Raw genomic sequence first — 11,935 nt, 5'->3', positions numbered from 1 at the left:
GAGAGCGCCCAGCCAGCCCTGCAGCGGCCAGCCTGCCCGTCCCGTCCCGTCCCGTCCCGTCCCGTCCCGGCCCGGCAGGTGCCGGCGGGCCGCCCGCGCTGCCCTCTGCCGCCGCAGGCTCCGCCCGGCGCGGGGCGGCCCGGCCCGGCCGGCTGCAGCATGGCGGCGTCGGCGCTGCTGCGCGCCCTCATCACGGGGCCGCCGGGCTCCGGCAAGGGCACCATCTCCGCCCGCATCGTCAAGCACTTCGCCCTCAAGCACCTCTCCAGCGGCGACCTGCTGCGCGACAACATGCAGCGCCGCACGGGTGAGCCCCGCGCCGGCGGCGGGCGGCCCGGCGGCCCAGGCGGCCGCGGCCCCGGCCCCGCGGGCGGGCGGGCGGGCTCAGCCGGCGCCGGGGTCGCCGCGCTGCCCGGGCGCCGGCGGCGGCTCCTCGCAGGACGGGGGTTATTCCTCCGCCGGGAGGGCGGCGCGGCGGGCGGCGGTGCCCCCTGCGCTGCGCCGGGCCGGGACGGGCCGCGCCGCCCTGCTGGCGGCACCGGCGGCACCTGCCGCCTCCGGCCCCGGCCGCGGGGCTGGGGCAGCCGCTCCCGAAGCGGGGCGCGACGGCGGCGGTGCCTTCCAGGGAAAAAAGAGAGAAAGTTGGCAGAATTGTCAAACTCCGACTCGGCTGTTTACTTTTTTTTTTTCTTAACCTATTGTCTTCTAACGCGCTCTGCTGTCGGCGCGGTTTGTCCTTGCGTTCGGCGTTGCCCAGGCCAAGCCGTGAGGGGAACTGTAATTGCCGCACAGCCTTAACGTCGGCCGTGGCGGGGACACCCCGGACACCCCGCTCCCCGCTGCGCTTTTTTGGGCAGCGGGCGGAGGACTCCTCCTGGCTCGCAGCTCTGCTTTTCTGCCCGATGGAGTTGAAAACCTTTGTGCGAACCGTTCCAGGCTGCCGTGAAGTCTGGGCGTTGTTAATTTCCAGCAGCACTTTAAAGCTGCAAACAACTGTGTTCGCTTGTAACTAACTATTGCTGCACTATCAGTTAGGTAACTGATAGTCTTGGATTTGAAAGCTTATAAGCTTGTTTGAAGGTGAAAGTTTATCTGTATTGTGAAAGGAGTTAGTTGTCTTTGCTTTCCACATCTCTTTTCACACAGGCTGTGTTTGCTCTATAAGAACAGTGACATTGGCTCAGTAGATTGACTTTGCTATAGCTGGTATCTACAGGTTAAATATTGGCTAAAGGCACCAGCTATGCCGACATGCATTCACGCTTTTTCCTTTCTTGTTAGACTGTACTGGCATACCTTGTCATTTATAGAGGCTCAAAAAAGCCCCAAAGCAGTATAAATAAGACGTAAGGAGAAGTGAAGATGTTCCAGAAGATGGCGGGAATATGTTACTTCCAAAATAAATTTGGCATAGTAAAAACCTGGATGTGAGGAGAGAAGCCAGTGCAGGGTGTCCAAGTTGGCTAAGCTTGCTCCAATATAGTTCGCTTGTGAGTTAAAAGTGAGTTGAAGTGAGTTTACTTCACTTCACTGTGAAGTTTCTCGTTTACTACTTAACCCAGATGAAACTGTCTTAATTTTATTGAAAGTGGTCTCTGGCTGCAGAAATGGTCTCCAGAGGATTGAGGTGAACACTGGAGTTGCGGGAGCAGATAATACTCTGAAGGGGGGAAGGGGCAACGAGAGGCAATGGAAAAAGCTTAGTCCAGGGAAAGAGGGAATGAGTTTCGATAATGACAGAAGAGACCCAGAATTCCCAGTGCTTTAGCAACTGTTGGGCTAAATTGGAAAGACAGAACACTTAGAAAATTACATATAATTACAGCAGTTAGAGGGTGCTATATAATTACAGCAGTTAGAGGGTGCTATTTTTGGCCTTTGCCATCTTGTGAAAATGGACTTTGTCTGTTGAAAAGTCCTGTTGAACGTGTGAGAGTCCTTAGCAATTTGCTGTTATTACCATGCTCTGCTGCTTTGGAGAGAGGACGTCCTGTCACAAACTTACCTTAGTGCTAAGCAACCTATTGTCTGAGTACGGCCAGAGCCTGTTTGCTCTGTGCAGTTAGAACACTTTACTCTTTTGCAAAAGCAAAGATACTGTTTATCACCTAGAGAGGAAAGAGAACTGCGTTGCCTTTACCTGCAAAGATTGCCATGACAAGGGCTGTACTGGTTTCAGACCTACGAGTAAAAAACAACAACAAAAAAATCAAAACCCCACTAAGGCTCCCCCCCCCCCCACATACACGCACAACAGAAAAAAGCTAAAATCTAGTAAATAAACTTTTTGTTGCGACATAACTGTTTTGAGTAGACTTGTAACTATTTTTTCTGTTGTAATAGTTGACTCTGTAAATGGCCTGAGGTTTGTAGAGAGAAGCAATGTGGTTTTAGCTCTGTTGTTCTAATAATAGGACCTGCATGCCTTAGATGTTGCCATAATCCGGTCCTCTCTTTGCCCGAAAGCTAATCTGTCTCTCCAAAATATGTAAGCATTACCTTTCTCTACCAAGCTTGCCTTGCACATGTTCTTATGTCAACATGGCTAGAGCAATGGCTGCAGTGTAAATCAGTAACAGATTTGGGTAACAAGTGCACATTTAAACTGTCCAGATGCAATTTATTCTTCTGCCAGGCCACTTTTGCAGGGTACATAGTTCTAAGGCACTGGAATAGCAAAAGAGGCATGACTTGCTAACTTCAAAGAAGTGAGGTATGGAAAAGACCAGATGATAAAATTTTCCCCTTGTAGCAGACATGCAGTCATCCTCTTTCCAGTCTGTGATGCTCTGGAGTACTCTGAGCATCCGAGTTTGATTCTCCCCCACATTGTGGTGATTATTTGAGGTCTTGCTGCTGTATACAGGGCCTATTTCCAAACTATGTGCAAGCTTTTCAAAGTCCGGCTGTGGATGTGAGCACAGGATAAAGAGAAATTGTCCTTTTACAACTTTTTTTTTTTTTTTTAAACACCAAAGCTACTTTCTGCATTACCTGAGTTGATCGATTGCTTTCCACTTGCCTGTCTGAAGAAGGGCGTCTACTATTGCACTTTCCAATAGTGTCTCAAGGGATGGGACTGTCATTGCTTTCTGCTGAAAGCAGTCATGTCTTTCATTGGTAATGCAGGTCCATCCCATTCTCTCTCCTGTTTGCTGTATTGGAACTAGATCTGAATTGGCCAAAAGTAAACTCTTCTGCATATCCGCAGTTAAAACCAATCTAGCTGCTATTCTGGGTGACTTAGGGAATTAGTCCAGTTTTGTAGATTAAGACTGTGGAGACTGTATGCTCAGAATACACCCTAGGAAAAACGAATTCCTTCACAGCAATGGTGTACCCCGAACTTGTGTGAACTACAGCACATTTGTACTGTTGTGCAAGGGCATGGTGTGGTATCTGGAACCGAGATGTATGGATGGCATTTTAGCAAGCCAGGGGGCTAAATGCTTCAAAAGGTTAGTCCGTTCCATGGGAAAATATAAGTGTCTGCACACTCCCATAAATAGTTTACAGCATTTATAAACATCCTCTTGTAATTCTAGTAATTGTAAAAATTCCTCTCTGGCAAGCATGTCCCACTGTGTATTGCTTTCCTAAATACCAATGGGGTTTCATTTCCTAGTGAAGTCATAGGATGATAACCAGCCACTGTACTTTACTGAGAGCATAAACTTTCTCCGCAGGAAACCTGAGGCTGACATCTTAAAGAACTTAGGTTGTTCTGTTTCGTCTTTTAAAGAGCCTTACCTAATGGCCTCTTCTGTTTCTATTTTGGAACCTAGTGTTTCAAATAGTTACCAGTAAAATTATTTGGAGAGTGTGGGGGATAGAGAAGGTGTGCTAATTGCCTTGTTGCCATCAGTAGAACTACCAACCAATTAAATTAATTGATAAATTAATACTAGTTGCAGGATCAGGTTTTAACTGACGACCTGTTTTTGAACTGCAGTGAGTGGTGTTCTGTCTGGTTTATCACTTTACTGTATCATTTTACTATTTTGTCCCATCTTGATCAGAAAAAATTGTTTGCAGTGTTGTGGGCTTTTTTTTTGGGGGGGGGGGGGGGACTCTTTGGAGGTCATAGACATTGTAATGTGACTTCTCTTACTTACACAGAAGTTGGAATCCTTGCCAAGTCCTACATTGATCAAGGGCGGCTTATTCCAGATGAAATCATGACGCAACTGGTGCTGAGCGAGCTCAAAGGTCTAGATCGGTACAACTGGCTGTTGGACGGTAAGTTAGAGAGACAGAAAGTCTGCAGCACTGGAAAGCCTGGACTCATTTGGTCACTTACAGGTTGTCACACTCCAGTAGCTGTCCGGGAGTCATGGCTTCATGACTCTGCCCCTGTTTCTTTGGCTGTAGAAAGCATGGTGTGCATCTTGCCTTCGGAATGATTCAGCGATGTGTAATTCATGTTGAAAAAGCCCATAGTTGAACACTACCGTAACATTTTGAAAGTGGCAAGTCTGATAATTATTATGCTTTATTCTTACTTTAAGAACAAACACTTCCCTTAAAATATGCATTGAGAAGTTCCCTTTTTAAAGCCTTTTCTTTTCAAAGCCTTTGGAGAATGGAACACTGAAAGAAAGGAGTTGAACTAACTAGAAAGGTAGGTATACGGTGACAAGGTAAGTATGGAGAAGGAGTCTTGCAACATTGGAGTGTTCAATAAACCAGTAACGAAAATCATTTCTTAAGTGTTCTGCAGAGCCTCCTTCACTAACTTTTTGGTTCTGTTCTCTGGAGTGAATTGTTCTGGAATTGTGCCAGCCTTCACAGTAGAGAGAAAATGCCTTTGCCACAGTCTTAATGGACATCAGTGGCTCTTACTACCCCAGCCTATGGAGGAGTGCAGTTGGATGTGTGACGCAAAGATAGTGCCCAGGCTGGATGAGACTGTTTTCAGGTTTTAATGACAATCTGTCTCACTAGATAAAGCTAGAAAGTTGTTGATGTGTCTTTTTATTTAAAGGAAGTGACAAATCCAGTGTTCTCTGCTTTACTGTCATTGCTTCTAGTATAGTGATCTGTTTTGTTTGCTTTTTTTTAAACCCCCCCCCCCCCCTTCTTACCTAGTGAAGACAAAGGCTTAATCCCTTTAGCCTACCGCACAATGAAACCTAATCAACAAACCAAAGAGCTGCAGATGCTTCCCTTTAGTTTTGGGTCCTAAGTACATGTAGTTCTAACCTTGTGGATCTGGTTGTGTAGCAGCATAGCTGAGGACACTAATAGCTTTTTGAACAGGGGGATGGAGTGGAGAGTGTAAGGGAAGAAATCAATTTCTCCTGCATGTTAATGTGCCTTCTACTTTACACTTCTTGAAGCAGAAATTTCTTCTGTGCCAGCAGACTCAGAGACTTACGCCAGGGATAGCTCTGGCATAATCAGCTACGTAGAAACAATATTGCTCTGTTGAAATATGTTAACCAGAAAATCTTTAGTTTGATAACCACAACTCTGCACAAACAGTTGAGCTCAGCTAGGTCAGACTAAATGGAGTTACTAAGCTGCTGGTATGCTTACTTAGCAAACTACACATTTCCACTGCCTAAAGATCGCTACATTTGCTGTGACTCTAGAAGACACCAAGCTATCTGAGTCATGTGCATATAGATATGAATTGTTTAGATTTATTTGCTGTATAAGTAGGGCACTTTTCTCTGTGTTTCTAGACACTTCATAACTCATCAAGTCTTGTAAACAGTTTTCTGTGTATCAAGAAAACACTATATGCAGCAACTCCTGACATAAGTTTCAGTGACTTGTTTCTCTAAAGACACTTTCTTTTGTTGAGAAAGTTTCTCTTTACTAAGTCTCAAAGCAAACCCATTTTCTAGCTGCATAACTAAGATGTATGGTGGCCAAATAGCCTGTCAACAGTAAGAAGAAACAGCACTGCTTGAGTCCTGGCTTTACCCTCTTCTTCTGATATTTAGAAGCACTTCCACGAGATCCTATGAACACGAGGGAAATAGGGTGAGGGCAGTTGATGACTGTGATGCAAACCAGATCCATTAGACTTAATGCACAAGCAAGGTCTGGGCTTTAGTGAATCAACTCTTTGCTTTGTGGGATGTGCTAAACAGGACATAAGGCCTGAAGACGTTAAATTATTCTTCACTGTTTCTTCTGTTGTAAGACTATTTTGGCTAGTTCCTTACTTGGGTGGTGGAACTATCAATCAATACTATGCAAGGAAGACTTTCCTCAGGTTTTACCTATGAGAACTTGTCTTTATGGAGATGTTTATTTGTACAGTAAAATGAAAATCCCAAGCTTTTAAAGAGCATGAGGCTTTGTGCAAGAGGTTTGGGGGGAAGAAAAATGAGTCCAGTTAACTTACCGTGCAGTAGCGTGTTCTGCAGCAGCTTTGACTGTTAAAGTTGTTGTGGTCAATTATTATCTTAAATTTTTTATGAAGATCTTCATTTTCTTGTTCTTAATTTTTTTTTCTTCCTTCTTGTGTTAGGTTTATCTGCTAACATGTGCCTTCAGAAGCACTCCACTGGAACCACAGAGTTCATGGGGCAAAATGTGTTGTCTTGTATGTTTAGAAAGAGATTTCTGTGCAGCCTGAGTGTTCTTACTGTCATTGTCCTATGAGATCGATCGATACACTCGATATGCTAAAGCTCCTCCTAAAGCTATTCTTTGATGTAAAATTCATCCTGGACTGCCTCTGGTAGATGTAGTGGGTTTACTACAACTGAAAAAAACAGGTTTCTTACGGTCACCTGCTTAATTCAGACTTTTACATAACGATGGAAGTAAGAGTTGTCACAGATGTTTCTAAACTGTTCAAATCTGTCACAATGAACTGTGTGTAGCTTATACTGTTAAAAAGGTGTATCCAGTATTCTTATTCAGACTAGCAAAGTGGTAGGTAGCACATACAGGTATGGAGTCTTTTTGCTTGCATTTGTTATACTTTTGAGGAGGTAGTTAAGTGAAATGATGAGATGGAAGCTGGGAGGAGATTAACAAATTAGAGTACAGCAACGCACTGAAAAATACCTTGAAAATCCGATGTCTCTTCAACCTTTACAACATGACAGTGTTTTACTCTAGATTGCCTGACCACTAGTTTCTCTAATAAAATGAATCCAGTTCACCTCATAAAAATCCAAAGGCAGAGTTACAATGAGAATTATCTTTCCTCTAAAGGTTTCCCTAGAACGGTTGCTCAGGCAGAAGCCCTGGATAAACAGTGTCAAATAGACACTGTGATTGACCTAGACGTGCCATTTGAGACCATAAAGTACCGGCTCACTGCACGCTGGATCCACCCTGCTAGTGGCAGAGTCTACAATCTTGAATTCAGTCCTCCCAAAGTGCTGGTAAGCAACATAAGTTGGTATTGGGGCTAAAGAAATATCACATTGTGTTTGGTTAATTGAAGTAAAATACTGCTTGCCTAGGTTGTTGCAAAACACGGTAGCTCAGAAGAAGGTGGCTCATTTCATCTCTTAAGTGTGCAGAAATTGCCTTGGTAACAGCCGCTCTCTCCTGGTATCATAGTGTGTTGCCCTTGTAGGATCTCTAGCTGATGGGCAACTTGCTTCTCCTCTGCAGAATGACATGCCACAGTGCCACTCCACTGATAGCTTTCTAAGCTCTTGTTAACATTGTTAACTGATCTGGAAGACTTTCCTTTCCCAATCTGTCACACGGGCATATGAGCCAGGCTGGTTCTTCGCCTGCTCTACCACTGCCTGCGCCATCCAAAATACGGTTTCCTTTTCCTTCCTCCACAGGGCTCGTTCTTTATATCTAGGAAGCATACTGAGTTGTGAACTACTGTAAGTCAGAAGAATCCACTTAATGCTTTCCTTGTATGAATACTTACCAGGACAGTTATTTTCATGTGAACAGTTGTCATACTGCAAAATTAGATGTAGAAATTTATTACTCAGAGATGCTTCTCAACAAAACGAAAACGTTATGCCTTTAGACTTCATAAAGAGGAACGCTCAATAGAAAGAGAGACAATAGTTGTACGTTGTTATCTTAAAACGTTTTACTTAGGTTAGCCTTGGTGGAACTCAGCTGAAGTAGTATTTCATCCTTAACTATAAATAACTTGCCTGGTGTGGCATCACGTTTTCACCTGGAAGCTCTGTTAAGTTACATCAGAAGCATAGCAGGCTTTTGTAGCTGAAGAAAGTTTTGAGGAGCTTACCTGAAACAAGTTTTGGGATTTCAGTGTTGCAGGATAAGAGGCCAGCTAAAATAACAGGCAACTGGAAGCGAGCAACTCAAAGTGAGCAACCGGAAGCACACTATGCAGGCAGCATATATATAATTTAAAACACGGCATTTGAGTCATGGTTATTTTTAACTCAGGAGGAACATAGGCAATCAGCAAGAGAGAATCATCAAATACCTCAAGGAGTGCATTTAAGCTGTAGCAGCTTTTCTGTAAGGAGCACTTCACACTACCTTTCACTAATTAGCATGTGTGTTATAACATATTAAAGCAGTTTGCAGTGTTCAAGTAAAACCATGAACTGGAGCTGAACGGCTGAAATACAGTTGTCTCTGTTATCTGCTAGACCTGCAAAAACCTTAACTGCTTACCTTCTCAGTGAAACTAAAAGATGATGGCTTTAGAATTAGTTCAAAGTCACAATACTTATTAGGTACAGGGAGAGCCTGTACAGATGTCAGAAAGAAACCCCCGAGTATTTTAAATCATTGTACTATGTAAACCAGGCAAGTATGACCATATAAATCCATCTCTAATACAATGCAGATGTTCTGGAATATTCTTCACACCTTCATAAACAGAAAATCTTACTGAACAATGATAGTTACTGATTTTCTGAAACTGACTGCCAGAATGGAAGTATGACAGGAGACTGTTTTTATGGTTTAACTGGCTTTGTACTTACAAGATCATTAATGCTTCCACTACAAATGTCAGGTTATATTTGTCTGTAGGAAAACTCAAAATTCTTGCAATTTTAATTAGTATGTGTGAAGGAGCAAAGAATTCCTTATGTCTCTAGTGGGCCAGATTCTGTGCTTTGATGTGCAATGACTTAATGCTCCTAAATAGGAGCAAGATTTTATGCTGCTTCATTGGGTCCCAACGTCTGTGCCAGCAATAAAAAAAAAAAAAAACCTCTTGGGCTCTTGCTACTTCAAGACTTACATGCTCAAAATCACATAAAGCACGCCTGAAAAGTCAAGTGAAGTGTTCAGTAAAGTAGGAATTGCCATAGCTGGCATGTTTACTCAGTCCTGCAAAAAATGTTGTGGACTTTAGTGCCATTTGTTGTACAGCTGTTGATAAGTGCTAACTCTTCCACAGCATAACTTCCAAGCTGTAACTCCTTTCCCCATTCCAGTGTTGTCAAACAAAGGTTTCTTGCTTCTTTGCCTATATGCATGAACTCACTGGAACAAATCACAGCAATCTTCCCCTATATATGAAAGTTTTGTCTAAACGTTGCCAATATTCAAACGTTCTCGTGGACAAATTAGTGAAATTACTGTATTACTGTAACCTGAATACTGAGAAAATATTTCTGAGGGACTTGAAAATCGACATGTAATGTTTCAGGTAAGATATGGATGGTAGTCTTTCTCTTCCTAAACAGAAATCTATTCCTTGACTAATTAGAAATTCATTGCAATTTAAACAGGATGTAAAAGAAAACATAAATAGAAATATAAATCAGTGTTTGCTTTTAATCACCATTAGGGCATTGATGATATTACTGGAGAGCCACTTGTTCAGCGTGATGATGATAAGCCAGAGACGGTTACCAAGAGACTGCAGGCTTATGATGCCCAAACAAAACCTGTTCTAGAATATTATCGGTAAGTAGTAAAATACTATACTTCCTATGTTAGCATAGCGAGGAACAAATCTCTTTCAATTGCAGAGGCATTACATCAGCGAACATGGTGTAAGTAGCCATACATACTTCATCAACTAATAAGAAATATAAACAGCAAACTGAGTTAAGTTCTCCATTGTTTAGTTGCATAAAACCCCTTCAGGAGCCAGCTAAGCAAAGGAGCCCTTCATTGCAGCCATATGAAGCTTTGCAAAGAGCAATGCATGTTATTCAATAGATGGTGTATGATTTGAGCAACAGAGCTCTGCTTAGTAAGGTAATAGACACAGTTCCTCTTTTTGAAACTTGGACATTATATCCTCTTCCTGGATGTATAAGGAGAAACCTTACTAATGGACAACGGGCTAAAAAGTAACACATCCAGAAAAACTGTTAGTGAGGCTTTCAAAGTGGCTTTTTTAAAAACAGGACTGTACTGTGCACAGCTAGCTAGCTAGCTACCTACATAAGAACACTGCTAATTACACTGTGGAAGGATAACAAATTGTCAGTCCCCACAGAAGCCAAAATTTTGTACAAACTCTGTCTTAATTTTAAAGCTCGCCTGCTGTGTTAAATGGCACATGGGTAATATATGGGTAATAGATTCTTATAGAATAGAGTCTTATCCCAACCCAAACAAACAGATCAGAGATTTTTTGCAGTATCCTGAAGTGATTTTCCTTTCTTTGTTTTCATATCCACCACCCTTCATTATACTATTAACAAAGCTGTTCAGCCTGTTCAATAGAAGACTAGAAGCTCTGTCTTTGAAGTGGTTAGGTTTTAGAGAAAGAATATTCTGGCTGGTCAGTGATTTTCCTGACTTCAGTAGCTTTCTGAAGTGAAAATGCCTCTAAGCCTCATAGTGAGACATAGGCCTAAACTATTATTACTGATGACTGATAGCATATTTTACAGATAAATTTAGCTACTAGAACTAACTCAGAACAACTTGACTGGGTCTAGTTCACTTGTTTATTTTGATGCACCTTTGCGTACTTCCTTGATCCCTGGGGTGTAACAACTTTACAGTACCTGCTTTATTCAGTTATTTGGATGTACAGCATGTCTTCTACAACGGAACTGCTTCTTATTTTACCCTTCATAGTTTGTTAATAAGTGCTCCATGTACAGCTGTAAGTTTCCTGAACTGATGTGGCCACTAGCTCACTCTGTGAGAAACAGTAATACATGTCCAGTTCAAGTTACCAGTGTTATAGCTGCTCTTAGATCTAAATCACATTTATATCAGCATGCTCCTTCCAGGACAACCTTAAAAAGTGAGGTAGAGATCCTGGAAGGAATAGACAATTTGATTTCAGTAATGCTTTTTTGTTTTCTTCCTTAGGGAAAAAGGGTTGTTGAAATCCTTCTCTGGAACAGAAACCAATAAGATCTGGCCACATATCCATGCCTTCCTCCAAACGAAGTTGCCAGACGTAAGCCAGAAGGATGCTGCCACCCCCAGGTGAAATTAGCTCTAACTTCTGCTTACCTGTCATAGCACAGACTTGATTACATGAGATTCAACAATCAAGGATTTCACTAAGTAGTGTACCAGCCTGATCAATAATTAAAATCTAATTTTGTCCTCAACTTACGTGGTGTTAACACTTTAAGTCTCCTGTGGTCCTCACTTTGATTCTGCATTATATAAAAGAGGCCTAATATTTTTTTTATAATACACTTCAAAAAAATACATTTCTCTCTCAATCAGAGAACGCTCATGAGTGGACATTTTGAATGATGTAGGAAACACTTCTGAATACAGCTTAACTACAAAGCCCTTTGACTTGTTCATTCATGAATTACTACGTGAAGCAATAATGAGATGGAAGCAAGTTACTTAAACGCGTGATTAACTGAGGCCAGACAGAAACTGTTCTGCAGAAAGCTATGCTAGACAGGAACTGGCATAGATATAGGCTGACACCATGAAAAACAGTCACTTTCTTTAGCTTCGCTTACACGTATATCAGTTAGTTTATTCTGCTGGGTGACACCTGCTTGGATGGCTGGCCTTACCCTTACTCCATTCGTGTCTCTCCCCTCAGAATAGCTATCTTTCAGGT

General features: G+C 42.6%; 1 protein-coding gene across 1 annotated transcript; it reads left to right on the top strand.

Moving 5' to 3' along the window:
• The first annotated feature begins 82 nt into the window (after positions 1–82).
• On the top strand, positions 83–11,459 carry AK3 (adenylate kinase 3). The gene is made up of 5 exons (XM_068926575.1): positions 83–307; positions 4,120–4,239; positions 7,180–7,352; positions 9,722–9,840; positions 11,212–11,459. The coding sequence occupies exons 1-5, from the start codon at positions 160–162 to the stop codon at positions 11,333–11,335; spliced, it is 684 nt and encodes a 227-aa protein (XP_068782676.1). The 5' UTR covers positions 83–159; the 3' UTR covers positions 11,336–11,459.
• Positions 11,460–11,935: the final 476 nt, after the last annotated feature.

This window comes from Struthio camelus, chromosome Z (genome assembly GCF_040807025.1).
Source record: "Struthio camelus isolate bStrCam1 chromosome Z, bStrCam1.hap1, whole genome shotgun sequence".
Classification (NCBI taxonomy): Eukaryota; Metazoa; Chordata; class Aves; order Struthioniformes; family Struthionidae; genus Struthio; species Struthio camelus.
This window is presented reverse-complemented; position numbering and strand designations above follow the sequence as displayed.